Source organism: Phocoena sinus, chromosome 7 (genome assembly GCF_008692025.1).
Source record: "Phocoena sinus isolate mPhoSin1 chromosome 7, mPhoSin1.pri, whole genome shotgun sequence".
Taxonomy (NCBI): Eukaryota; Metazoa; Chordata; class Mammalia; order Artiodactyla; family Phocoenidae; genus Phocoena; species Phocoena sinus.
The window spans coordinates 54,270,304-54,298,210 of record NC_045769.1 but is presented as its reverse complement, the minus strand read 5'-3'; the positions used below and the strand labels follow the sequence as shown (position 1 = coordinate 54,298,210).

General features: G+C 37.7%; 1 protein-coding gene across 1 annotated transcript in view; it reads right to left on the bottom strand.

Moving 5' to 3' along the window:
• The window catches only part of ZNF385B (zinc finger protein 385B), a 320,608-nt gene that overhangs the window by 282,335 nt on the left and 10,366 nt on the right, over window positions 1-27,907 (bottom strand). The window contains exon 3 of the mRNA XM_032637583.1: window positions 15,719-15,856. Coding sequence (XP_032493474.1) covers window positions 15,719-15,856 — 138 coding nt within the window. The remainder of the gene's footprint in view (window positions 1-15,718; window positions 15,857-27,907) is intronic.

The window sequence follows — 27,907 nt, the reverse complement described above, 5'->3', positions numbered from 1 at the left end:
TTCTGGCCTTTTAAGGATTAACCATACTCACCACCCAAAAATATTTATAATCCGCCTAAGTAGACTATCATCATATAGTCTTTCTGCACACACTTTTTATTTTTATAAATTTAGAATTATATGCAAAACAAGGTTAAATTGGGAATTATATGATTAAAAATGTAACCAGTGAACATGTCCCAATAAAAATTGTTTTGAATAACCACCATGGAAAGATATCATGTCACACCTAAATTTACGTATTTAAGCCATATGGAGCACATCAGAGCTACCATAAAGTGACTGGAAAGATTTATTTTGAACATTGAGGAAATCTTACTTGTGAGCAGATGCTTAGTCTAGCTTAGAGGCAGCAGGTTTTCACTGGATGACTGATCACATCACTGGGGCATTTTTTGTGAAGTCTATAAAAGGATATTTAGTAGTAAAATGCCTGCATATTGATGATGACAAACAATATAGGCACTTCAAGATATTTCTGAAAGGCTTCACAATCACAATAAATGCCGTGGATCTTAAAACAAAGGCAGTTCATCCCCTTTTCTCAGAGAGCAAATGCTCTTTTGTCATGTTTAACTCTTTCAGACAAAAATCAGTGAGAAATTTGCCTGAACAAAATGCACCTGATTAAACTCTTGAAGCATAGTTCCCTCACTAATAATCTCTCATTTAATCCTTCATGTTCTTAGAGCAGCTAATTCTGGAGAAACTCAAAACACATTACACATTTTCTTCTCTTTTTTTTAAACTACGAATGTAGTCAATCTTCAGAAACCTACGTGAAGGGTAAAAAAGCAGCTATGAAATGAAGTCACATGAAAAATATCCCTAGACTTTTCCAGCTTAAGTTGTTAAAGGGTTCTAAAAATGTAGCCTGAATCTCTCATTTTGGAGAGGAGGACTTTGGAGCGCAGAGGGTTATGTGACTTACTCAAGGTCTCATAGTCAAATGGTGGCAGCCTCAAGATGAGAATCTGGAAAACTCAACTCTCATCTGGTTTTCTTTCCACCACCTGATGACCTCTTTCATATGGAAGGGAGCAGTCAGTGTGAAAGAGCCACCTTTGTGAATTTTTTTTAAGACCAAAAATTTATCTTTCTTATAGTTAATCATTTTTTGGCCCAAAACAAAATAGCATTATTATATGTGTAAATATTTTTAAAAATAACTTTTGTTTTAAGTCTACCATTATCTGGTCTCAATATGTTGCACTTTCTTCCCCCCATAATGATGTCATCAGACATCCTTATTACTGGTTAGCAAATTGCAAAAGATGACATCTGTAAACTCAGTTGGGAAGACTTTGGGACAGAAAAAAAATCAATGCTAACAATGCATGAGTGATAGAAATCAGCTGAGATGTACTCTTCAAAAACTGGCATGTCATTTTATGTATTTATAATTTTAAAGCCCACTTATGAATTCTTGATAAAAGATCAAGTTAGAAAACTATTGAAAATTATTCAAACAAGGGCAGCACAAATAGTTTTTAAATTTTTCTTAAATCTAACACTTAATGTCTTCTAAAAATATTCAAGTAGTTAATACTTTAAAGTATCAGAGAATAGCTAAATTCTAAAAACATAGTGGAGTTAAAACATGACTTCAAAAAAAATTTTAGTTCATATAATATATATACACTGGAGTCAAAACTGGATTCAAGAAAACTAATGAGAATATTCTCTACAAAAAAAGAGGAGGGGGGGATTAACTTTCTTTTTAGTTCAAGTTTGCTGAAAATCCCAAAAGGAAACATTTAATTTTCTAAGACATGCTGAAAGACACAGGTAAAAAGACAACACAGTTAGAACTGAATTAATCAAGCTGACATCACTGACAATTGACAGAACTTTCCTGGTGGTTAACGGCAGTTTGAGACAGCTGGTGGTGGACCCAATCTAGATGGAGATTCCATGGGAAAATATTCTTAAGAGTGCAAAATGGTCTTAAAAAATGAAATATGTAAACAGTTGTCAACCTTTCAGCGTTTTTCAAGAATATAGGGACAAAATCTGAATAAAAACCAAGAGGATAAGCCTTGCATTTTCAAGTTAAGAAATATCTTATTAACTAGTACAGCTCCTTACCCAACTTCATTCTTGTTTTCCAAGTTGCATTGTGCTTATATGAAAACTCGTTTTCACCAACTTCCCAAATATTCCAAGGGTCACATAACTATTGGCAATCAGGAAGGCAGGTGATTGAATAGTGAAGTGTTCCAAGGCTAAGACTGCTTCAATTGTTAATTCTAAATTGTTAAATCTAACTCTATCTGGATTCTTGTTCCATCTATTTAACAGGTGCACTGGGAAAATTCTAAGTTTGGCCACACCCTTAATGAGAGTGACCACACATCCCAGTATGAGGCAACCCAAGTTTATGCCTGGGTCCTGGCTTAATCATTAATAACTCTTAAAAGGGTTCCATTTTGATGATATATCACATAACCATCACCTATAAAGAACTTTAAACAGCCTCTTCCTTTACTCTCCTAGTCCCCAAGAGGACTTTCTTCCATGCAATTTAATGCTGGAAAAGGAGTTAAAAACTGATCTCACCATAATAGAAACATTTCAGTATACACCTTGACTTTTGCGGCCCTACTTTCCTGTCTCTTTTCTTTACTTTCTATTACTAGTTTAAATTTTGCTTCTTCCTGTGGAAAGTGTGCATTATTCTTCTGACATTCTCCTCCCCCCTCCTCCACCCCCTCAGTGCTTAGCTGACTTGCAAGCATAGACCTAATTTAAAATATTGAATCTAATACAAAAGTGCTTCAAAACTGTTAATTAACTTACAAATCCACAGTTCATTTGTCAATTGGGTACAGCTCCTATACTGATAAGAGAATTTAGAACAAAATTTATGCTTAATAAATACTATTGAATAAACATCTGAATGAATAAATGAATGGTTAGGAAAGTAACTTATAGACAGGAGGTTTGGTGTGAAGTAATAGAAACAATCTTATGCTACAAAGAGAAAGAAACAGGATGGTAACAAGATAAAAGAAAAGCAACATAAATTCAAATGTGTAATTAAGTTTGAAAGAATCCCTGCCACACCATGGTTTTCCACAATGACCAACATGTCCTAAGGCACCAATATTTATAACTCAGTCTACTCAAACATTTTTTCTTTTTACTGTAAAAATGTAACTCAGACTTCATCATGGAAATCATTATTTAAAATAAATTAAGTTTTTAGAAATACACATTTAGGAAACCAAAATACATCCATTTCTTCAAGAAAACATGCATACGTTGGCTTTCAAGCTGTAATGTTCAGACCTGGCTAATACTGTTCCCGTTTTGCACAAAAGAGGTAGCCAACTAGACAACAGGAAAGCCATGGTATTAGTCTCACTAGGCCCGTGCTCTAATTGGCTGAACTAACTGGACACAATCCCTGTTGACCTATGCTAATATTCTATAAATATTCATCTTTCTCCTTCTCATAAAAATTACAGCAGAAACAGAGCATGGAAAGATGCCTTACAAACTTTCCACACTAGACAGTTTTTAATAAGTTTAAAGAAGTGTCCAATAATCAGCATAGGAATGATAATACTGAAACTACAAAGGCTGAACATTTTTACGAGGAGAGAAAATAAGAGAGAGAGAAAGAGAGATCGTAATCCAAATAAGTTTCTTTCCTCAGTAGGCATTATCTCTTTGTGTAAATATTAGTGCCTAATGGTGGTCTGCTCTGGACGGTAGGGTGGCTGTGAAGAGCTGTCAGGAAGCAGCGTTTTGGCAAAGAAGGCAAACTAGCTGTAGAGGGCCAGGTGTGCAAGGCTCTGGGAGCCTCCCCAGTCCCAGTTGCACCTTTGAATCAGTTGGGGAGCTTTTAAATAGTACTAATCCCCAGGCTCTGCCTTGATCAATTAAATCAGAATCATTGGCATGGGGGTGTGTTAAAAAGCTCTTCAGTTTGTTTTTCTAAAGCTTTAAGAATCACTCTTTAATGGGGTTTGTGGTCTACTGTGCAGGTAATGGGGAGTCTTTAAACAGCGACCACAAATGAGTTGACTGTGAAGGGACTATTAAGGGTTTCTGATTTGGCATCAGGCAGCCACAGGTTCAAACCCTGACCCTGACTCTTATTAGCTAGGTGGGAATGTTAAATTAATATTCAAATTCAGCATTAAACCCCTAGAAGCAAGGGAATTCATAATAAACTGCCCATCATTTTATCATGACTTTGTATTCAACCCCAAAGGTAAGATCACCCAGAGTTATGAGTTTCTCAAACAGAGAACCAAGTGTATGACATTAAAAAACCAACCCATTACACAACAGGGTTAGCTCAGTGCAGCATTGAATACTGTCATGTTTGTGGATTTCAGGCATGCCTTACTATTATTTTAAAGTGGTCTTGGTCTCTCTTCCATTCCTTTTAATACGGTAGTGTGCCTTGCATTGGGATATTTTGGAAGTTTTCATTTCACAAAGCTGAAATCCCCTAAGGCCCTGGTGTTGTATATGAACACTCAGGAGGTAGAAGAGTGGAAGGATCTTACGGGAGGGACACTCAGATGGTTTGTTCCAGCTTGAATACTTGAGAGGTGTATTTCTAGCAAGTTCTGGAAGGAAAAACACAACGTCAGTCAGCCAAAGGCAGGACACTGGGAATGGTCATAGAGGGTCAATGCAACACCTGCTCAGGACTTGACCAAACACCAGCTTTTCACCTTGAACTTGTAGGGAGCAGACACTCAGGAGGACAAAGGGCAACAGACTGGATCATCATCCAGTTACCTGGTGAAATGGCTTCTGCTTTACATCTTTTCCCATCCATTAACTGTGGCTGGAAACCATGAAGTCATCGTCTGGCAACCCTAAAAGCTTTTACTGTGATAACTTTTTTTTTTTTGTGGTACGCGGGCCTCTCACTGCTGTGGCCTCTCCCGTTGCGGAGCACAGGCTCCGGACGCGCAGGCCCAGCGGCCAAGGCTCATGGGCCCAGACGCTCTGCGGCATGTGGGATCTTCCCCGACCGGGGCACGAACCCGTGTCCCCTGCGTCGGCAGGCGGACTCTCAACCACTGCACCACCAGGGAAGCCCCTGTGATAACTTTTGATCGCATCATATTCCTTCCATTTTCCCTCCACTGCTTTCATCTTTTATATGAATAGATCTCTTATTCTCAAAAGTAAACTATGTATATGTTTAGAAATTCAAATGTACAAAAGGGTATAACAGTTAAATCAAAGTCTACTTCAAACCATACAAAAGTAATTCTACTTTGAATTCAGTCCTCAGTCCCCCTATGAAATCATTTACCTCGTCTTTTTCTCTTTTTCCTCTTCCACTCCTACTCCTCCTTTCCTCCTCTCTCCCTCCCTCCCCCTCCCTCTCTCCCCCCACTCTCTGCATGTATATATATGTACACACACATATAAACACACAAACACAGATGTCTTTTACACAAACACATTGTTTGTTTTACTTACATTTATACATTATTCCATATCAATTCTTATAGATGTACTGTATTTTATTTAATTTTTAAAAATTGAAGTATAGTTGATTTACAATGTTATGCTAATTTCTGCTGTATAGCAAAGTGACTCAGTTATACACATTTTTTTTTTTTTTTTAAGATTTATTATTTATTTATTTTTGGCTGCGTCGGGTCTTAGTTGCGGCACTCGGGATCTTCGTTGAGTCATGCAGGATCTTTCACTGCGGCGCGCAGGCTCTTCGTTGTGGTGTGCAGGCTTCTCTCTAGTTGTGGCATGTGGGTTTTCTCTCTATAGTTGTGGCATGCAGTCTCCAGGTTGAGTGGGCTCTCTAGTCGAAGTGCACGAGCTTAGTTGCCTTGCAGCATGTGGGATCTTAGTTCCCCGACCAGGCATCGAACCTGTGTCCCGTGCATTGCAAGGCGGATTCCTTACCACTGGACCACCAGGGAAGTCCCAATACATTCTTTTTTTTATATTCTTTTCCAATATGTTTTATCCCAGGAGATTAGATATAGTTCCCTATGCTATATAGTAGGTAGATGTACTTTATTTTAAATCACTGCATAATATCTGCTAAGGTCTGAATGTTTGTGTGCTCCCAAAATTCACATGTTGAAATCCTAATGCCCAATGTGATGGTATTAGAAGGTGGGGCCTTTGGGAGGTGCTTAGGTCATGAGGGTAGAGCCCTCGTGAATGGGATTCATGTTCTTATAAAAGAGACCCCGTAGAGATCTCACCCTTTCGCCATGTGAGGACACAACAAGAAGTCTGGGATCTGGAAGAGGGGCCTCACCCGACCTTGTTGGCACCCTGTTCTCAGACTTCCCAACTCTAAAACAGTGAGAAACAGATTTCTGTTCTTTATAAGCTAGCCAGTCTCTATGGTACCCAGGCTAAGACAACATCACACAACATGGATGAACCATAATTATTATCACCTACTGCTGGGTATTTTTTTTCTATATTTTCTTATTACAAAAAATGTTACAATAAAATCCTGCATGCATATGTATATAGATACATGCAAGAAAACGTATTGCTCTATGTATCTTTGTATGCATACGCAAGCATATATGTTGACCAGATCTGGGGTAGTGGAACTACTAGGTCAAAAGATATGCATATTTCAAGTTTTGGCAGTTATTGCCCCATTGCCCTGCAAATACACGAACCAATTTACACCTCATCCACCAACGTGTGAGAGTGCTCCCCTGCCCACATACTTGCTAACTCATTGTGATATTATAAAGTTTGACCTTGCCCATCTGAGAGGTAAGAAAAAGAGTATCTCACTGTAATTTTAATTAAAGAATGAATATTTTTATGAGCAGCAATATCAAGTAATTTATAGAGTTCTTCACAAGAATTCACAGATCCTGTATTCAAGTGTCCTATCCTTTAGTCAATGTTTAAAGTATATTATTTACTATGTGCCAAGTGTTGCACTGACAGTCACATACTTAAGCAAATTAGGACACAGTTTCTACCCTCAAGGCAATCTAGTAGAGGAGAAAGATATTAAAATGATAATTAATATGCATTGTGATAAGTACAATAATAGAATATGCATATCGTTTGGATGTAGAAATGCTTAACTCTAGGTAAAGAGCTTTTTCCTGAAATGTGTCAATACCTTGTTTAATTTATTTTTACATTTTATAAACATATTCAAATGTGATAAGGAAAGTAAACAGAATACCTTGGTCAGCAAGAAGCATAATTGTGGCAATTACAGCTAATAATTAAACGTTCTGATTCGTTGAAAAATTATTTTAACTGGCTCATCTATGCTTATAATCTATTGAAAGAAGAATATGTAGAATAATTTATAAAACTCTCTGTTTTGTTTGATACTTGTTTTGGGGACTTACAACTTTGCCTAAAATATAATTCACAGCACATCTTTTCTCTCTCCACTTTGCAGATACTGTTTAGCTCTTCTGAAATCACAGCACAAACTTTAGTTTCCTACCCTTCCTCCTCCCCCAACTCACTGAACCATTAAATGTTTAACATACGGTGATTCCTATTAACTGTTGGATTGTTATACCATGCTAAAGAAGCTTGCCCTTTAGTATGAGGTGTGTTAAGGATAGTTAATTATAGTACACAGAAAGCCCTTTAAGTATTCAGATCCTATAAAATGTGATAATAATGTTAACATCATTGACTGGTAAGCCTACTACTTGAGCTTTTAATTATCACTTTAACCTTTAGAAGCTGTCTTCCAACCAACAGGAAAGCTTTAAAACTTTATCCTTGGACTAAATTCAACTCACTGATCACATTCCCTTAATTTCCAAACTTCATTGCATTGGTTGTAGTCAACTGGTGAGTCCTCGCTAAAATGTAAACATCCAAGCTGGGCTGCGCACAGAACTAGGCAGAAGAAGCTGGTGTGATGTACAGAAGCTGTAGAGTGAAGAGTTCAAAGGTCTAAGTTTGACTTTCAGTTCTGTTCTCTTTAGCAAGTCACTTACCCTTTTGTTGATGCTGATTTATTATCAGTACAATGAGCAAATACTACTTTCGCTATCTACCTCTCAGGGTTATGGTAAGGATCAAATGAAATAATAGATGGAAATGGATGAAGAGTTATAAGCAGTAAAGTTCTCCCATCCCCTTTCACAATCTCCCTTCCTTTCTCTCCCAGACCCAATTCTTTATGTGTCCTCCACCTACCCAAAGCCTTCCATGCTGTGTCATTCCATTTGGGTCTCCTCTGCTCCAGCCCCATGCCTTCCACCAAAACTTACCTGCTTTAGGTTTTATCTCTCAGACCCTAATTTTTACTAGAAGACAGCTATAATAGCAGAAAGAATAATTTGTAAATAATAATGGGCTACATTTATTGAGTAGTTACCACATGCCAAACCATAAAGTCATCACTAGCAACCTTTAAGCTTTTCCTGTGATAACTTCCGATTATATCATATTCCTCCTATTTTTCCTCAACTTGCCATGCAAAGAACTTTATATACATTATTCTCACTCAATCTTTACAACAAATCTATGCAGTGGAGTCTATTATTATTCTTGTTTTACAGATGAGGAAACTGAGATTTGCAACTAAGTTGCAACTAAGTTGTGATGGAGCTAGGCTTTGAACCTCACAGGAACACCTCCCATAATCACTGTGCTCTTCTGCTTCTCCTAGATGCAGAACTAATGTAATGAACAAATGGTCACTTATATCACCTTATTAATTTAACATGCTCATTGAATTATACAGTTGGAAGCTGGAAGATCATCTACGTTAACCATCCATGCCATCCTTATCCTCATTTATCACACACCTAAGTCACATTCTGCGTTTTGCTTCAATACCACCAATGAAGGATGTAAACTACGTCCCCAAAAGGAATCCCTTCATATTCAGACAGCTCTACTGGGAAGTTCAAGTGAAAATCCTCCTTCCTGGAAAGCCATTCACTCATCTTAATTTTACCTGAAAGCTTTATTAAAAAACTATAATTTAAATGTTCTAATATAATAAATCCTCTAATGATCTCTTCTCCTTGATAAAGTATTCAGTGCACCTTGGCCACAGTGGTCACTCTCAAATGAAAGCATCTAAGCTCTCTGCATTTCTCCAGCTCCAGGCATGCTCTGACGGTTGAACAAACTTCATTGTTACAGATATTCTAGTTCTTCTAATCCCACCTAAGATACCATTTAAGATTGTGGGGGATATATCATATCACGGTTTTGACCCATACATGAGTTTACATCTCCTACATCTTTTCTTGCTCCCTCTTCCATGTACTGTAGTTGAAATTGACCATGTTGGAGTTTGTCCATCTTTTTAAAACAATGGTTCTAACTGGGGCGGCATATTAGAATCACCTTGCGAGCTTTAAAAATATTGATTTCTGGGTTGCATTTAGAGATTCTGATTTATTTGGTATAGGACGTGGCCTTGGTATCAAGATTTATAATTGTATTATTTTCCTATGTATTTATTATCTCAGCTTTATATCATCTATAAATTTAAAGACCAGGTCATCAATGTTTTCACCAAGTCATTACAGAGTCCTGGAGCTTCACTTTAGGTTAATATTGGCCAGGTACGCTTGGGTATAGGCATTCAACCAGTTACAAATCCACAAAAGTACACTATCACTCAGTCAACAGTTTTCTCTTTTGTTCACAAAATAATATCAAGAAAGATTTTGTTAAATGTCCTACAGAAAGCTAATCTAGGGCAGTGGTTAAAAGCATGGATTCTGGAGCCCAACTGCCTGGATTCAAATCTCAGCTGAGTTACTTGCATGACTTTGGGCAGGTTGCCTAACCTCTCCATACTTCAGTTTCCCTACTTGTAAACAGGTATAATAGTACTTACTTATAGGGTTGTTATACGGATTAAATGAGTATATACATATAAAGGTTCTGAAGCAAGAAAATGAGTGTTAGAAATCATTTCCAAGCCATCCGTATTTTCTCCTTAAAGTATGACTCATAACCCATTATAGGATTTCTAACTACTGTGTACACAGAGTGACATCCACTGCTTGTCTCCCTTAATCTACATAAAAATTTTTGTGTACCTAAAGTATACAAAATCTAAAAGCTCCAGTTAAGCAAGAGTTAACTAACTTATTATGAATGCAGTATTACCCATTATACAATAATAAAAATACATAAAATGTAGACAAATACCAGAAAAATTAGTCCCTGTAGATTCATTTCTAAATTTGCTTCCTCCTGAATATTTTGAAATTGCTCAAAATTCAGGCTCCCCTTTCCAGTACCCGCACCCCTCACCCCCCAAAAAAAAACTTGAGTAAAGAAATACCACCTTGACTTCCTGGAAGAAACAGAAGTTTTCTGGATATAAAGCCATTTCCTCTATCATATTCTAAAAAATCAACACTACCAAAGAATGAATCAGAGAAAAAAAATAGAACTAGAATTACCATAGATCTCCAAGTGAAATTCACACACCAATTTTGAAATGTCAGCAAAAACATGTTCAGCTAAACGCCCCAGTGGCGTTGCAGACTCCCTGGATGGAATAAGACAGAAGTCTCCTCACTCTGACAGAACAGTCATTCCCTGCGGGAGACATCTATTTATTACTCAATTGCCATTTGCAAAGAAAATATAGCTATTGAATAATATCACCTTTTAGGAAATTAAGAGAATTGGAGTCTGTCAAACTACTAGCAACTTTTACTCACCCACCAGTGCCTTTTCTAAAAATGAGAACAATTTCAAAGAAAAAAATGTTTTTTGAAGATATTTAGTGAAGAAAGTTAGATTATGGATTCACACTGGTATTTTGCCATAACAAACAGACCACGCAGACAGATAGCACTGATATAAGTAGGAGGACATTGGAGCTGATATGGAGACTAGAGTGATATTTAAGGTAAGGAGGAATCAGAATCTTTTCCCAAAGAGTACAATTTAGATACCAGAAATAGGCCACGAATATTATTTGAAATAATTAGAAGTAATGCATAACACAGTAACATTTACGACTAGGCAAAAATAGAAAACAGATTGATGATGGGAAGCAAAAAAAAATATCTTTTGAGATCCAAAATAATCAGATTGAAATAGCGGTATACCATGAATACACATGAAAAAACTGTAAGTAAATTATCGTTTATCCTAGGACAACAGACATTGAGAAATTAACTAGATCATGGGGGCAAGGGAGTTACCATTTAACTGAAAGAAGATATGATTTACTAAACAGTTCTTTATTGGGCTAGCAGAGTTCATCCATTTCTAAAACTTGGGTTAATTGCTCTCACACTCAACTGATCCGTTTGGGCTCAAAATAGGTTTCCTGGTCTGACATGTCACGTGACTGACACAGGGAGAACTGAGGTGGCATTTTAGACTGGGTACAAAAAGGGTATCGTGAAGAAATTACTCCAAACGTTACCTCTAACCCTGCTGACGAATCATCTGCAAGGCAGCCTAACACAAAATTCGGTTACAGTGTACGTGACTCAGCTCTACATGTTTTCTCCCATGTTGAGAATCAGATTATATACTGATGTCCAGTCACTCCTGTTGGGGATATTTACAAAAACAGTGGTGGGGGGGAGGGAGGTATTAAGAAGTGAAAAGAGAGAAGAAAGGTAATGGAGAAGGCTAAGTGAGCGAAGAGAATTTTACAAGACAACCTTAGGGGAGATGAAGGAAGATGAGCCTTTATTCTCCTGTGTAAGACATTCAGAGCCAAGACAGAGTAACTCTAGGCTGGGAACAGGGTTTTTGATAAATAGCTTAGCATCTGTACAATGGGTATTATGTTAATAGATTATAAAGTTTTAATAAGAACTCAATAAAGACCTGTCTATAAATATTTTGATACTTTATGAGGCATATAGTAGGTCCACAATAAATGTAATCTCCATTCTGTTTTACTCAGCTGTGTTACACTGAATAATCCAAGCGTCCTTCTAAGTCAAGTTTGCAAGTTACTCTGCCTCCCTGAGAAACCTAGGAAATGGCAGTCAAAAGATATGAGTCCTAAAATCGAAAGGGTAATGAATATTGAATAAAATCCAGATGGAGCGGGGAGGCAGCATTGAGGGAGGGACTTCTCATTATGCATCTTAAATACAACGAAACAAAATTAATTTATAAGCATCTCAAACCTACTGAGGGAGAAAAATCCTGAAAATGTTCTAGTTGGCAAGGGGTGGTAACAATCGGAAATTAATTGTACAATTCTCACGATTTATTTAAAATGTTACTGACAGCTATTGTTTAATGTGCTGCCTTTATTATTTTATCTCAGTAATTACGAGGAGGCTCTCATATCCTTACTCATGATTTCTGCTCTGTCAATCCTATTTTTTATACCATTTTAAGTTTCTCAAATGGAAACATTCTTATCATAGGAGTTTCCTGGCATAAACTCGAACAGTAGGAATCGACCGCTTTTACAGAAAAGTGAAGCCTCCATTTTAGCTTTGGTAGACCCGATTCTCTAGGTAATAATTCGAGACTCAATTTCTTATATAGAAACTAGGTAGGGTTCCCATATTAAATACAGGACACTAACTCAAATTCGAATTTCAGCTAAACAACGAATAACTTTTAGTGCAAGAATGTCCCAAATATTTAATGGGACATACTTATATTAAAAAGTATTCATCAACACAGCAACATACCTCAAAATAAACAACAGAGTATATAGATAGCCCAAACTAATTACTGAACGTATGCAATGGGAAAGCTCAATGAACTTGGAGAGTACTTTGATTTTTGTAATCATGTTTCTCAACTAAAGCAGGCTTACTATATCTGCTCTATTTCATAACTAATCATTTTTAAAACCTGCTGAAGGAAACTATAGATTGTTATCTCTTGATATAAAAGTGAACAGATGCAGGTACATCACTGAGATTCATGAGAATCTCACATCCTCATGAAAACTTTCTAAATCCTACTTCTTGTGAAAGAGAAATTGCTACTAAGACTTCAGGCAGCTATGCTAAATTATCCTTCATTTCCTCTAGTGAATTTTCCATGATCTATTTAATATGACAAGTTTCACTATTCTAAGAGAATTCTGACATTCTAAAACTTTTTTAAAGTTTTCATTTACTAAACACATTATATCATCAGGAATTTCAAAGAGAAAACAACTCAATGCCCTTCTAACCTTCTAATTCTCAACTCACAAACCCAATTTGTTTCATGGGCTTTGGGGAAGTAAGAAATATGAGATACTTATTTGTAAGTCAAAATCTAGAATGAAATACCCCTAACCATCTGATGATGACTTGCGACATGACATTCCCAAAGGGACAGAAGAAAAATAAGTTGTTTAAAATTATGCTTCATCTAAAAACAGAAAATCTTCTAATTATAATGGCACATAATATGTCCCTGCATTTCAATAAAAAACATTTTATCTTGAATCCTTAATCATGCGAAATTGCTTAACCTAGGCAACGATCCAAGGATTAACAAGAAAAAAAATCATGAAATTCAAGATTTCAGAAGTGTTTTCAGTTCCCCTGTCAAAGCCATATGAAAGAAAAAGTATAATAGTACCATTTCAACGTGCTCCCTAATCTACATGTATAGATTTATTTCCGCCATGCAAAGAATAAACATAAGAATAAATATTTCATTAAATGTCTTGGGAGTTAATTTTGATCACCTCTACTTCAAAATGCATTATGACTGGCAAAACTTTCAACAAGGGTTATTTTCTGATGGAAAGAAAAGGCTAAGTAAAACATTCTCACCACATTTGCATATACATTTCATCTATTATCACTGTGGAAACAAAAACTATTTTTAATATTTCTATAATTTTAGCATTTGAGAACTTTTACTTTTCAAGAAGAGGCAGTTGTATGAAAGAAGACATTTAAAAAAATTTTTAATGTATCTTCAGACTATTTAATTTTATTCCTTAACTAAACTTCCTCATAGCACATATATGTATAATGAAGTATGGGTGCTTTATATCAACTATACAATATATAAAAGCCTTACACTCTCTCCCACCGTGCTCTAGGATGCATTAACAAACAAGCAGATAAGCCTAATGATGAATTACACAATATGGTCAGCACTAATAGAATGGTTTTCTACAAATGCATTGCAAAAAGATGAACAAATACTTTGCATTTCGGAACACAGTTATTTTGATGTCACATGTCAAGTAAGATCCAAAGTGGTAAATGTTAGCAACTTTAAATCTGTTGGTCCTGGATCAAACAGCATAAAGGAACTTTAGAGAAACAACAGTGCATTCAGGAAGGTAGACTGGGTTGGAGCTAAGAGTCTCTTCTTGAGGGTCTAATTAGGTCCTCCCCCTCCCTCTGCTTTTTAAAAATTTATCTCATAGAGACACCTTAGCAGAAGCTATCAGCTTTGACAGAACACCGAAATCATGGTAGTGAACCATAAATTGACCATTACCATAAAAAGAGCTGCTAAATGAGAAACCATGTGCTTAGTATAAAACTAATTTCATGCTTTCAAAAGCACACAGTGGCTTCTAGCAAGATAGTGGCCCTGGGACTTGCTGAGACAGATTGGCGAACGCAAATGGTTTGCTCCTGATGCGTCTGCTTAGCCAAGCTTTACATGTACTGGCAGTAAGCGGGGTTCTCGAATCTTCTGTCAAACAAATACACACTTATCTATAACTTTAGAGCTGAAAGCTATAAAACAGCTGCCTCAAATAAATTTAGCAGGAAAACACATATACACACATACGCACACACACACTGCACACACACACATATATATACATACCCCATGTGCCACGCTAGCTTCCAATCAAATAAAAATAGACTTCTCTGCAGACCTAACATACCAAACAGGCACTTAATAAGCATACTGTTATCGAATACATCATAACTCTCACAGTCCTTTCTTCTTTAGAAACAGCTTCTCATCACGTAGGAATTAGAGTTTAGAAGAGCCTAAGCAAGAGGACTCCATCTACTTGGAAGCTAACTTTGAGTCTGCCCTTATCAGGCTGGCTTTCAAATACTCTATGCTTATAAAGCCACATCAGACCTGTCTGGGCATGATGATCTAGTCGTTTAACTCCCCAGATGAGTGTCAGTATTTTATTTACATTTAAATGATAAAATCTACTACATTTAAACGTCACATCTAATTAAAACATGCCGTATGAAGAAATGCTTCTAATTTTATCCTCCTCTCGTTTAGGATACCATCTCTGGAAATCAATTACTGTAGGCTGTCCAGTGCATGACAGGTCATAACTTTTAATTATTAATAATGTCAAGCTTAACAAGGTATCAACTCCAATATGTAATCTATTTCACTTACTTTCTTACTTATCTCATAAACATCAGTTGTTTCCTGCTATATATTTTTCACATCAGAGATTCTACAAAGTACCTTTAGTTCATAGCCTTTTTTATATACCTGAAGCACATAATAACACTGCTAACTGCCTACTTTTAGTAATGATAGCAAATAACATAATATCACTGACTTGTTCTGAATGTTTAAAATGCAAAGGAAGTCACCTACTGGTAAGATGTCCTCGGCAAACAGCTAGCACAGAATGAAAAGAATGCTATTACATCAATTTAAGGAGTTACTTCCCCCCAAAATTAAAGAATCATAGATTTTGCTCTTCACTGTTGCCCCTTCAGATCTGTCAGTACAACATGATAAACACAATTGACAGCTCCACAGGATTCAACACAGCATTCGAAAGAATCTGCTCCTGACACCCCAGATCCCGGCGTCCAAGTTTTAGAATAAAAATGCTCACCTCTGCTAGGAAGTCCACTCCACATCCTGGCAGGGCTTTCACCGGCTTCAAAAGCAACCAAGTTGGATAAACAAAACTTCCAGGATGTGACCAGTGTAATGCACGGGGCTACGGAGACTTGGCTCCAGCCCTGATTATCTGTGTGACAGTACCACGCTATGTCAGTGCAGCTCCAAACCTTCCCAGATGCTGGCTTGTTGCACTGCTCATTGAAAATCCTTTACACGCTGGCAACATTTTAGGGAAGGACAAGCACACTCTGAGTCATTTGTAAAGAAAGCAGAGCAATTTCAATTCTATATCTCCATGCATGCTGAAACCAGAAGCACTGTCAACCTACAAGTCTGAGGTGGATTTACGCCGAGAAACAGGCAACCTAAGCCTTCATTATCAATGCATGAAATCAGCCACTGTGATCAAATTCAAGCAAACCACAAGAAGGATATGATTATGAAAGGCTCCACAGATTTAGCACCAAACCTTGTGGAATGAAGAATCGTCTATTGAAATTGTGTAAATGTTAAAAATAGCTCTGGCTTTTCAACAATGAGCAGAATACAGAGAAGAAATCAGTAGTCTATGTTATAAGGACCTATCAAAAAAGCTACAAAAACCAAAATAGCTATAGGTCCCTGGGACTCTTCTATAGACAAATGAAATCACTAGAGGCTATTACAATTGTAACAAAAAAATTCCATATATTTGACACAGATGTCCATTAAAGAGCAAGTTAAATATCTGTTAACCCGTGAGCACCTGTCCCTAAATTAAAATAATAATGATAGTAAAAATGTGCAGGGCTATGCTAGCACCAGGGCAAAATACTATCAATTTTACTCTAAGATGAATTCCTAAATAATAAGAATTTAAATGTATTTATTTTGTGTAACAAGAAAATAGACGGACAAGGTAGAGAATATTTTTAACCACATAGTCTTTCACTGCTTACTATTTTTTTAAAAATCTACAGCTCAATAAATCCATACACCCCTACTCCAGCCACCCCCAAATTTATACCTTTACCTTTCACCATTCTTCCTCTTTTATACTAAAATATAAGATTCATGAGCCAGTTGAGATGTCTTAAAAAGGCACAAGGTAGCTAAATCCCAGAAAGTAGCAGCAATGATTTGAGATCACAAAATACAGAGCTTCGACATGTGCATGAAAAGTGCAAAGCAACGGGAACATAAAACATTTATCAAAAAATCACAAAAATAACTGGGAGAAATTCCTAGTAGGCAGCATTGACAAAGCACATATTTAAGGTTCTACTCATATATTTTTTTAGGTTTTAGGTTTTAGGTTCTCATTGAGACTCTAAAGGCAGAGCTAATCAGGATCCAATAAATACAATTCCTGATTTGAGGATCTTCTATAAATGACTGTGTATGTTTTAGTCATTTATAAATGACTGTACAGTTTTAGTAATACTAGTAGCTCTTAGGTGTAGATACATTTAGTAGTATCTACAATCTAAAACATCTGTGTAAAAATAAGAACTATGCCACAACATATTTACATAACACAGCATTTTGGAGCAACATTAAACATGGCACTCCTGTGGGTATTCTCCTGATGTCCCTCAGTGTGGAACTGACTCCTTACAGGACACTAGTTGGATTCCTTTCCTTGAAGATAGTTATAGACATATATGAGTGGAGATGCACACAAGCGTGTGTGTGTGTGTGTGTGTGTGTGTGTATGTACATACACCCACATCATAGGAGAATGTACTAAACCTTTGTGGTTACTTTTGTTGCCTGAATTCCATTCATTTAGTGCCTCAGGAAGCTCCTAGGAAACAATTTGAATGCATTTTGAGAAATGGCATTGGGTATCACTCATTCAGAAATTGCTCCATGTTTTCTCTCTCTCTTTTTCTGTAGTTTTCTTGTCTGAGAAAATAGTCTGTGAGAGATTGTGTGCCTAAAACTCTTATTATTATTATACATGCAGCTTCCTAGTAATAAGATAAAACTTTAAAATGAAACTATAATATTTGATTATAGGTCCTTAATCCCTTATCTAAAACCCCTAGTGCCAGATGCATTTCAGAATTCACATGCTTTCAGATTTTAGAAAGATAATACTCTGCGTATACTGTGAATTATATAATGCCTCAAGTAAAGTCTAGGGCAAAAGCCTATAATCAGACATATTAACAGTTCTGCAGCAAAATACGTGCATATTCAGACTAGATGGGATAAAGACTATTATTAACATCACACACATCAGTTCAGGTCAGGTTTTGCCATCAATATAAATTACAAAACCTTCTGATTTTCAGAGCTTCTTGGATTTTGGAAATTACAGGTAAGAGATTATCGACCTGCAGAAATGTTTACCTAAACTGTTGTAAGGTTATGGATTGGAAAATAATACCTTACCTTGGCAAGTGTTCTCTGGCTTGGCAAGAGATCTGGAGATGAGCATTGCTTTAACAAGATAGGCAGAAAAACCACAAGAAGGTGCTATTCAAACTGAGACATAAAGTACAGCAGAGATGCAGCTATAATGCAAGATGACAAAACTAGGGCGTGGCAATGGAAGGTAAGAAGAAGGCATCCAGAATTATTGTGTCAAGACATAACAAAACATAATGATGAAAATATCAACCACTCACTGATTACCTACTTTATACCCAGTAATGTGAAAGGCACTTGACATAAATATTTCTTTTAGCAACCTACTTTATAATTTTCAAAAGGATATTTTAAAAGAAAAATGTGTTTTCAGAATGAGGCATAAAACATTGGGTTATCTCACCCTTTTCTCATTGTATCCCAAAGCAAAACATCCACAATGGTTTTTAAACATCACATGTGAGAATGTCAGAAACAAAGAAAAAAAAATAAGCTTCACCTTTGGAAGTAAAGGTCCATATTTTATTTTTATATACTATTTGGTGTATGAGTTCTTTAAAATCACTTATAGAAAAAGAAAAAAATACAATTTACCATCAATATTCAAACTGAATAACATTAAAACCCATTTTAAAAATATATTCTTAAGACATGTGACTATTATGTTGTATTTACCTGGAGTTTTCCTATATTTCCCAAATAAATACTTTTTTATATGAAGTACATTGAAGAGCATTAACACAGCAAAGTATTGATGTTGGACTTAAGACTTCAGACCTACAGAATATTCACATCTTCTAAGAGATCTTCTCAAAAAATAAAAAGTTGCAGGAAGGATAGGTCTAGAGATCTAACATACAGTATGATGACTAGAGTTAATAATACTGTACTGAATACAACTGACCCTTGAACAATGCCAGGGTTAGGGGCGCTGACCCTCCGCACAGTGGAAAATCCAAACATAAGTTATAGTCGGTCCTCCTTATCTGCAGCCCATCTATATCTGAGGCTCCTCATATCCACAGTTCCTCTGTATCCACACTCAACCAACAACAGATTGTCTAGTACTGTAGTATTTACTATTGAAAAGAACCTGCGTGTAAGTGGACTCGTGCAGTTCAAACCTATGTTGTTCGAGGGTCAAATGTACCAGAAATTTGCTAAGAAAGCAGATTTCAATCACCACACACAAAAGAAGTGATTATATGAGGAGATGGATATATTAATTAGCTTGACTGAAGTAATCATTTCACTATGTAAATGTATATCCAATCATCATATTGAACACCTTAAATATATACAACTTTCATTAAAGAAATTTTAAAACTGTAGGTACCCTCCCCCCAAATAAGAGCATTTCTTGAGAGCCTTTTGGGACCCAGACTTGCAGTGGGGAGGAGTCCTAGGGGTGTTTGTGAGAACAATGGTCTTCCTATTTGCTGTACAAAGAACGGAATACGTGGCTCTAATGTTAGTTCGTAGCATATGATCACAAAGTCACGTTCCATGTGAAGAAGGAAAGTGCATTTATTCATTTGACAGTACAACATAACCTGGTGAACTTTTTCTTTAGCAACCAAAATAGTGCCCTGGTGGTTTGATGAAATTCTTGCAACTTCTAAAAGTAACTGATTATCTAGAGTCAGGAACTCCCCGGGAATAAAATTAACATCTCTTTATACCTTTTACATCATGCCCACATAAGAAAAGATAAACTTCCAGAATCTGCAGGCCAAGATCTCTGAGTTGCAAGGAAGGCTCACCAGAGGCAGCCTCTTGAAATGAAGTGGGCCAACGTGATGCAAATGCCATCATATTCAGCCCCTAAAAAAATACAATAACCAGACCACCCAGTTCCTCCAAACTCCTCATGTGATCAGGAGAAAAGCAAACATGTTTCGCAGCTTGCCTAAGAACCAGATCCAGAAAAACCGTAAGTGCCAAGGATGAACACCCATCCCGTGGTCAGTTGTAACACTGTACGAGGATGCCTAACTTGGAACAATGCCCAACAACCTCCTTGGCTGGGATGCAGCCGAGTATGAAAGTAGAACTCCTGTATGAAAAAAGGTGGTCAATCAGTGACAACACACTCATCCCACGGTGAGAATCTGAACTCAATAATGTTAAGTTTCTGTTGAGCCAGCTACTGAAAGCCTTTCTCCCTTAGATAAGCTTAAAATAGGTAACGCTTCTATTCTAAGACACCTATATTTTAAGTGTGCCTTTGATGATTCAAATCACTCAGCCACCCAAACACTTACCATGATTGTCTTTAATTTTTAAATCTTAAAATCTTAAATGTTTAAGAGCTAAAAACCAAGACTTGATGTAAAATAACATTTGTCTGTTAATAAATACGATACATGTAAAAGTTCATAGTCCAAAGTATTCTTAAAGCAAAAGACTATCTGCTCTTCACTAAAATAGGGCCAAGCACTCCTTTTAATTCTTTGTTTCAAACTCCTTTATATATCAATTCCTTAGAGCTCTGGGCTTATATAATCAACACCCTTCTTTAACGCTTTTACACCACATGTACAGAATACAGAGCTGTTCTATAAGGACTTTTTCAGGTGACCTTAGGGGTAGTTCTAGATTTCTGACACCATCCATAATGGCTAGGCTCTATCTCAAAGCATTTTGGGGGGTTGGAGTTATAACTTGAGGCTTCATCCTATTTCCATATTGCTGTATTCTCTCTCATTCATAAGGAATTTCAACCTCAATAAGCCCTGCAATATAAATCTCAGTTGAATTTACCTGGGGAGTACAGATAAGGGGCACTAACTCTATTCTTGTTTGGAAGAATAAAATTCGGATTTTGCAAAATGCTTAGAAACTTACAGTGATCAATACTGGATAAGACAAAGAGTTGGAAAAGTAGATATATATTCCTTCTACTGTGTCATCATTGGGTCTGAATTATTCCAAGAGGTAATTCCTGTGTTCTCTCAAAAGGATCTGGGATTATACCAAGGAAATCAAATGCTCTATTTTCAATGATCTCATTTGGTATATTTTGACCAAGACTTTTCCCCTCTGAGTCTTCTTAGAAAACTATAGGCAGTTATATGGGCTCTATCTAATAAATGAGCTACATAATAATTCTTCCATGAAAAGATTTTTATGGACTTATAAGAGGTCTAGGGAAATAAGTGCATTGTAAATAATCTAACCCACCTGCCTCCACACTGAAATGCTTTATCTACCTAGTGCACTTACTGGTAGAAACTGATACTCACTGATACATCGATGATTTGTTATACTTTCACCATGGTATTTATATTTTGCAAAAGATTTCTTGGTTAAATTTTAAGTGGCACACTGACTCAACAGAAATGAAGCAAAAGAAAGTATTTTAAACCATATGTTTCTACAGCAAAAGTAAAAGATATTATATTGATGAATGCTAGCCCTATCTCTGCATCTATCACACAAACTTAAGTTTGCATCATTAACCCTCTGTGTTTGTATTTAATATCTCTTAAAATGGACTATAATTTTTTCCAGACAAGGGGAAACATTAAGGTATTTAAGTTGTATGTTTAAGTCCTGAAAACTGGAGAAAAATCTCCCCTACCCTTTCCTCTCTCTCTCTCCCTCCCTTTCTCCCTCTCCCTCTCTCCTCTCTCTCTTTCTCTCTCCTTCTCCCTCTCCCCCTCTCCCTCTCTCCTCTCTCTCTTTCTCTCTCCTTTTCCCTCTCCCTCTCTCTCCCCTCTCTCTCCCTCTCTCCTCTCTCCTCTCTCTCTCTCTCCCCCTCTCCCTCTCTCCTCTCTCTCTTTCTCTCTCCTTTTCCCTCTCCCTCTTTCTCCCCTCTCTCTCCCTCTCTCCTCTCTCCTCTCTCTCTCTCCCTCTCTCTCTCTCCTCTCTCTCCTCTCTCTCTCTCTCTCCCCCTCCCTCCCTCCCTCCCTCTCTCCTCTACTTCTCTCCTCTCTCTCTCTCTCCTCTCTCTCCTCTCTCTCTCTCTCCCCCTCCCTCCCTCCCTCCCTCTCTCCTCTACTTCTCTCCTCTCTCTCTCTCTCTCTCCCTCTGTCTCTCTCTCTCCCTCTCTCCTCTCTCTCTCTCTCTCTCCCTCTCCCTCTCTCTCACACATACACACACACAAACACCCTGATACCTCCCCTATATATTCTACCTAAGGCATAGAAGATGCTCAAAAAAAGTCTGTCAAATGAACATGTTCCTGCCCACACACATTCTAACCTCTTTGTATTTCTTTGCTTTCCATACTCTTTAATAAATTCCAGCAAATGTGGTGGGATTAGGAATAAGGCAAGTATCTTATTTTCAGTATACCTGTGGCACCATCTTGTGGTAGATCTACAGTGTTGCAGTTTCAAGCTTAATTTCCAAGTTCAAAAATGTCTGAGAAAATGCTTTTGAGGATAAATTTTACATTTTAAATATATATGAGGTGCAGCGTAAGAAATCTGGCTTATGTATTTTAATAACCCACATACATTTTTTAATAGTCTTAATACCTATCACAATGCCCTGACCCTAGAAGCTGTTTCTTGAATGTAGAATAGGAATGAGAATTAGAGAACATTAGAAAGGAAGGGGAAAAAACCAGCTGAAGATCCTGGAGGCATCAAAGAGAAGCACAGAATATGGCAGCAAAGAAAAGTACACAGTATAAAATGCTCCAGCTGACAACCCATTTTCAGATCTTGCTCTCCATTCCCACCTCCAAACCATTACGTCCACTTCCCGTTGCAAAACCCATCCTTACTTTCTCCCCTTTGTCCCCACAGTGTCCTCAACTTAAAATCTACTCAAATTCAGTTCAGAATCCCTAAGGCCAAATGAAAGATGCCACGTCTCACACCAAGACGCAGAGTCTATTTTTCTACCAGTTGAATTTGTCGTGGTCTTGTGACCAGCTCTGACCAAAAGAACACAGTGGCTGCAGCTTCTGCTCTTGCTGTCCAGCAATGCTGCTCTGTGACCCATGTGTGATTGAAGCCTATCTAACCTTGTCCAGCAGGAGAGTCTACTGGCGAGAATGACCCAGCCTGCAGCCAGCATCAACTGTTAGATGTTGTGTGCATGAGGCCACCTGAGACCACCCAACCCAGATGAGGTGCCAGCTGCCTGCAGCTGCGTGACTGACCTCCAGTGAGTCCCGGACGAGAACCACCTAGCTGACACCAGCCCCAATCTCTGACCCACAGAATCATGATTCAAATTTAAAAATGTAAAAAAAAAAATTCTAAAGGCTTCTGCCAACCTTCGCAAATTCTCTGGTCTTTCTAATCCTCTCACTCAGTTTCAGGCACGTCTCAGCTCTTTAGACATGTCAAGCTTTTTCTCAATTTAAGATTTTAAACATTCCCTTTACTCCCTTTGAATCACTTTTCTCCACTCTCTTTGCTTGATTAACTCCTGTTTAATCTTAAAAGATTAACTTTAAATGAGATTAGAAATTTGGAATAAATTGAAGGTGGGAGAGAAAATGGGCATTTTAGTTAGTATACAAATGGAAAAAATCAAACACTGAAAATAAGGAAAAAATCCTGAATTCTTTTCATTTTTACTTTGTGAAGAATTTGTTGTAAAAATATTATGAGAGGTAATATATAGAGAGAGATGGATCTTAGATTTTGAATTTTTTTGTGTGGCCTTAGGAAAGGGCTCCAAATCTCTCTTACTCTTGGTGTCTTTATCTATGTGAGGATAGTCATACATATCCTGTTGAGTTTTGAGGCCTAAAGCCATTATTTCAATCTTTTCATGATAACCTCTATCTCCAGTGCACCTCAGATCAAGTGCAGATGTGTCTCTCTTGCCACAATTCAACAGAACCTCCATGCTCTCGGCCTGATCTCACATGTACCATCCATTGCCAAAGGCAGGATCACAGGTCACCCCCTAAGAGAGAATCCCTTGCCATTCTGAGAAAATATGGATCCTTAAAGCCCCAGAATAAAATCAATCCTCCCTCCTATAATCCTTGGGGCAGTTTGATTCTCCATGACAGATACATACCTTTCCTAAGGACACAAGGAGAACAAAATGTCAAGTTAACGTTTATTACTTTATCTGGTGATTTACCTGCTTCTGATTGGAAGGGGGAGAATCATGTATCACTGGATGAGATGTGGGGAAGTCCTCTGAACAGTAAAAGCCAGACTTACCACATAAACATGCTACAGCCAGAGAGAACTGAAGGCCCCGGTTTTCTGATTCAACTTGCACATCAGGTACATTCTCTGTGCAGAAGTAACCTATAAGCACACACCGGGCAAATTCTGTCCCTCCCAGCTGATGTCTATAGATGGGAGGCAATAACACCATGGTGAGGAATCAGGCTGCAGAACTAGGCTGCCATGTTCCAAATCCTAGCCTTGCCTCTTTCGGCTACTACCTAACCTCTTTATTCCTCATTCACATTGTCCATTATAATAATAATACCTTCCTCACAAATCTGCTGAGAGGCTTCAAATGAGATAACCTCCACAGCGCCATACCTGGCACAAGGTAAGGCCACATTGACTCACATAACCACAGCCTTTCAGTCTACCTTCACTGTTTTTATGATACTGTAGGAGGTGCAGAGTTGCTTAGAAAGCTCTCAGGAGGGGTGGGGATTGGTTGATGGGGCTGGGTGGCTATATCATTCTATTTCCATGACATCATCTCTCTTTTTCCATGGGTCAGTGGATGCCCCAGAGGAAGACAGGAGCATGAGGTCACCTTTCCCTTCCCTGACCATTTCCCAATTACAAATTTATTTAAAGTAAGAAGCTCCTGGGACTTCTCTGGTGGTGCAGTGGTTAAGAATCCACCTGCCAATGCAGGGGACACGGGCTCGAGCCCTGGTCCGGGAAGATCCCACATGCCGCGGAGCAACTAAGCTCGTGAGCCACAACTGCTGAGCCTGTGTGCTGCAACTACTGAAGCCCACGCGTCTAGAGCCTGTGCTCCATAACAAGAGAAGCCACCACGATGAGAAGCCCACACACCGCAGTGAAGAGTAGCCCCCACTCGCTGCAACCAGAGAAAGCCCACGCACAGCAACGAAGACCCAATGCAGCCAAAAATAAATAAATAAAATTAATTAATTAAAAAAAAAAACCTTGATGCTAAAATAAATAAAGAAGCTCCTTTTCTGGGTATAAATCCTCCTCCGTTCGGTTAGTGTTGTCAAAGTGTGATTTTTGGACCAGGAGCTTCCACATCATCTGGGAACTTGTTAGAAATGCAACTTCTCAGGCTTCACCCCCTGGCCTACTGAATCAGAAACTATGAAAATGGAGCCCAGGACTTTGCATTTCAACCCACCCTCCAGGTGATTCTGATGCACGCCAAATTTTGAGAACCACTGGGTTAAATTATCAGTCATTAATGCATCCAATTTCTCTAAATTTCTTAAGCTCAGATCCATCTCAGAGAATGAGAATGGTGATTGGAATAGGGATGGTGGAGAAATATTATAGCGATGGGCACTCAGGATAAAGAATAGGTCTCAGCCTTTGACAGCAGAGGGCAGGATGAGGGTCACTAGCCACTCTAGAGAGAAAATGAATGTGGTCCATTTTGTCCGGGATTGGGAAGCTGTGTGTGGGTTATGGAAAATAATCTCTGTGCATTTGGGAGGTAACCTGGGCAAATAGTACCTAAGCTAGGATGTCTGGACTTGTTGGGGAGGCTTCTGGTTGATGAAAACCAGAGTAGGATATAAAGAGAACTCAGGAGAGCTCTGAATCACAGCTGTCGCTGATTTGTTTTTACATGTGTGTTTGAGCAGCTGTGTTTTTCCTATGCCTCTGATCCCATGGGACAAGGATGACTCTTCTCCCTCTTCCAGCTCCTTTCGTTATAGTTTGCCAAACGTTCCTCCTTTGCCCCCACTCATACTCATTCCAATAAGAATAAAGTATTTATAGTTTATCCCAACATGCATTTTTTACATTGCTGTCCCCTCTACCTGGAATGTTGTTTTTCCTTGAATAACTTGAAACTCATTTTTTAAAATTCACTGCAAATATCACCTCCTCTAGGAAGCCTTCTCTGATCTTCATAAAGTTGACCATCCCTTTCTCTGTGCCACATTTACTTTATATGTAGATCATCATTGTTCTTAGCATATCATTGTCATTCATTTATTTATATATCTGTCCTCTCTCGACACTTAAGAAAAGAGATTGTATTTTTCTAATCTCTGTAGACACTTGATAATTTTTAAAAAGCAAAACCCCAAAATTTGTGTTCATTATCATATCTGATAATGCTACCAGAATACAGGTGTTTTAGGTGATACCTTTATTATGAATTTTTAACTGAAATTTTTATTGAGATAATTATTCACATGCAGTTGTATGAAATAATACAGGGAGTTCCATTGAACACTTTGGCCATCTTCCACTGATGGTAACATTTTGTAAAATTATAGGATAGTATCACAACCAGGATGTCGGCATGGATACAATCTACCAATCCTATGCAGATTTCCCCAGTTTTACTTGTATTCATGTGCATATGTGTGTGTGTATGTGTGTGTTTGTCACCTGTGTGGGTTGTGAATCCACCACCACAGGATCCCTCATGTTGACCTTTTATAATCACACCCACTTCCCTCCTGACACCTGTTCCCAGCCTTAACCCCCAGGAACCACTAATCTGTCCTCCACTTCTAAAATTTTGTCATTTCAAAAATGTTGTACAAATGGACTCACAGTATGTAACTTTGTGGGATTGATTTTTTTCACTTAGCATAATTCTGTAGAGATTCATCCAAGTTGTTGCAAGAATCAATAGTTCATTCCTTTTTATTATGGAGTACTATTCCATGGTATGGATGTACCACATGTTAACAATTTACCCCCCAAAAATATGCAGGTCAAATCCTGGAACCTTTGAATATTACCTTATTTGGAAAAAGGATCTTTACAGATGTGATTGAGTTAAGAATTTTGAGATGAAGACATAATCTTGCATTATCCAGGGGTCCCTAAATCTAACTGTAAGTATCCTTATAAGAGAAAAGCAGAGGGAGGTTTGAAACAGACAGAAAAGAAGACACAGACACACAGAAGAGAAAGTGATGTGAAGACAGAGGCAGAGATTGAATTGATGCAGCCACCAGCCCAGGGATGCCCGGGCAGCCAGCAGAAGATGCAAGAGACAAGAAATGGATTCTCCCTATGTATTGCCCATGGAGGGAGTATGGCCCTGCAAATTTCAGACTTATAGACCCCAGAACTTAAAGAGGATGAATTTCTATTGTTTTAGGCTGCCAAGTTTGTGTTAATTTGTTATAGCAGCCTCAGAAAACTAATATAGAGTTGTTCATAGTTTTTGGCTATTACAAATAATGCTGCTATGAAATTCATATACAGGTTTTTGTGAGAACGTATATTTTCATTTCTCTGGAATACATTCCCAAGAGTACAATTTCTGGGTCGAATGGTGATTTCATGTTTTGTCTTACAAGAAACCTCTAAACTGTTTTCTAGAAGGGGCTGTACCATTTTACATTTCCATTAGTAATGTACGAGTGATCCATTTACTCTTCAGCCTTGTCACGTTTAGTGTTGTCACTATTTCTTCTTTTAGCCATTCTGACAGGTATATTGTAAAACCTCATTGTGGTTTTATTTTGCATTTCCCTGATGACTAATGATGCTGAACATATTTTCATGCACTTATTTCTCATCTGTACATTCTCTTCAGTGAAATTTTTCTTCCTATCTTTTGCCCATTTTCTAATTGGATTGTTTGTTTTTTTACTGTTGAGTTTTGATAGTTCTTTATGTACTCTAGATCCTTTGTTTGATATGTGGTTTGTACATATTTTCTACCATCTGTAGCTTATATT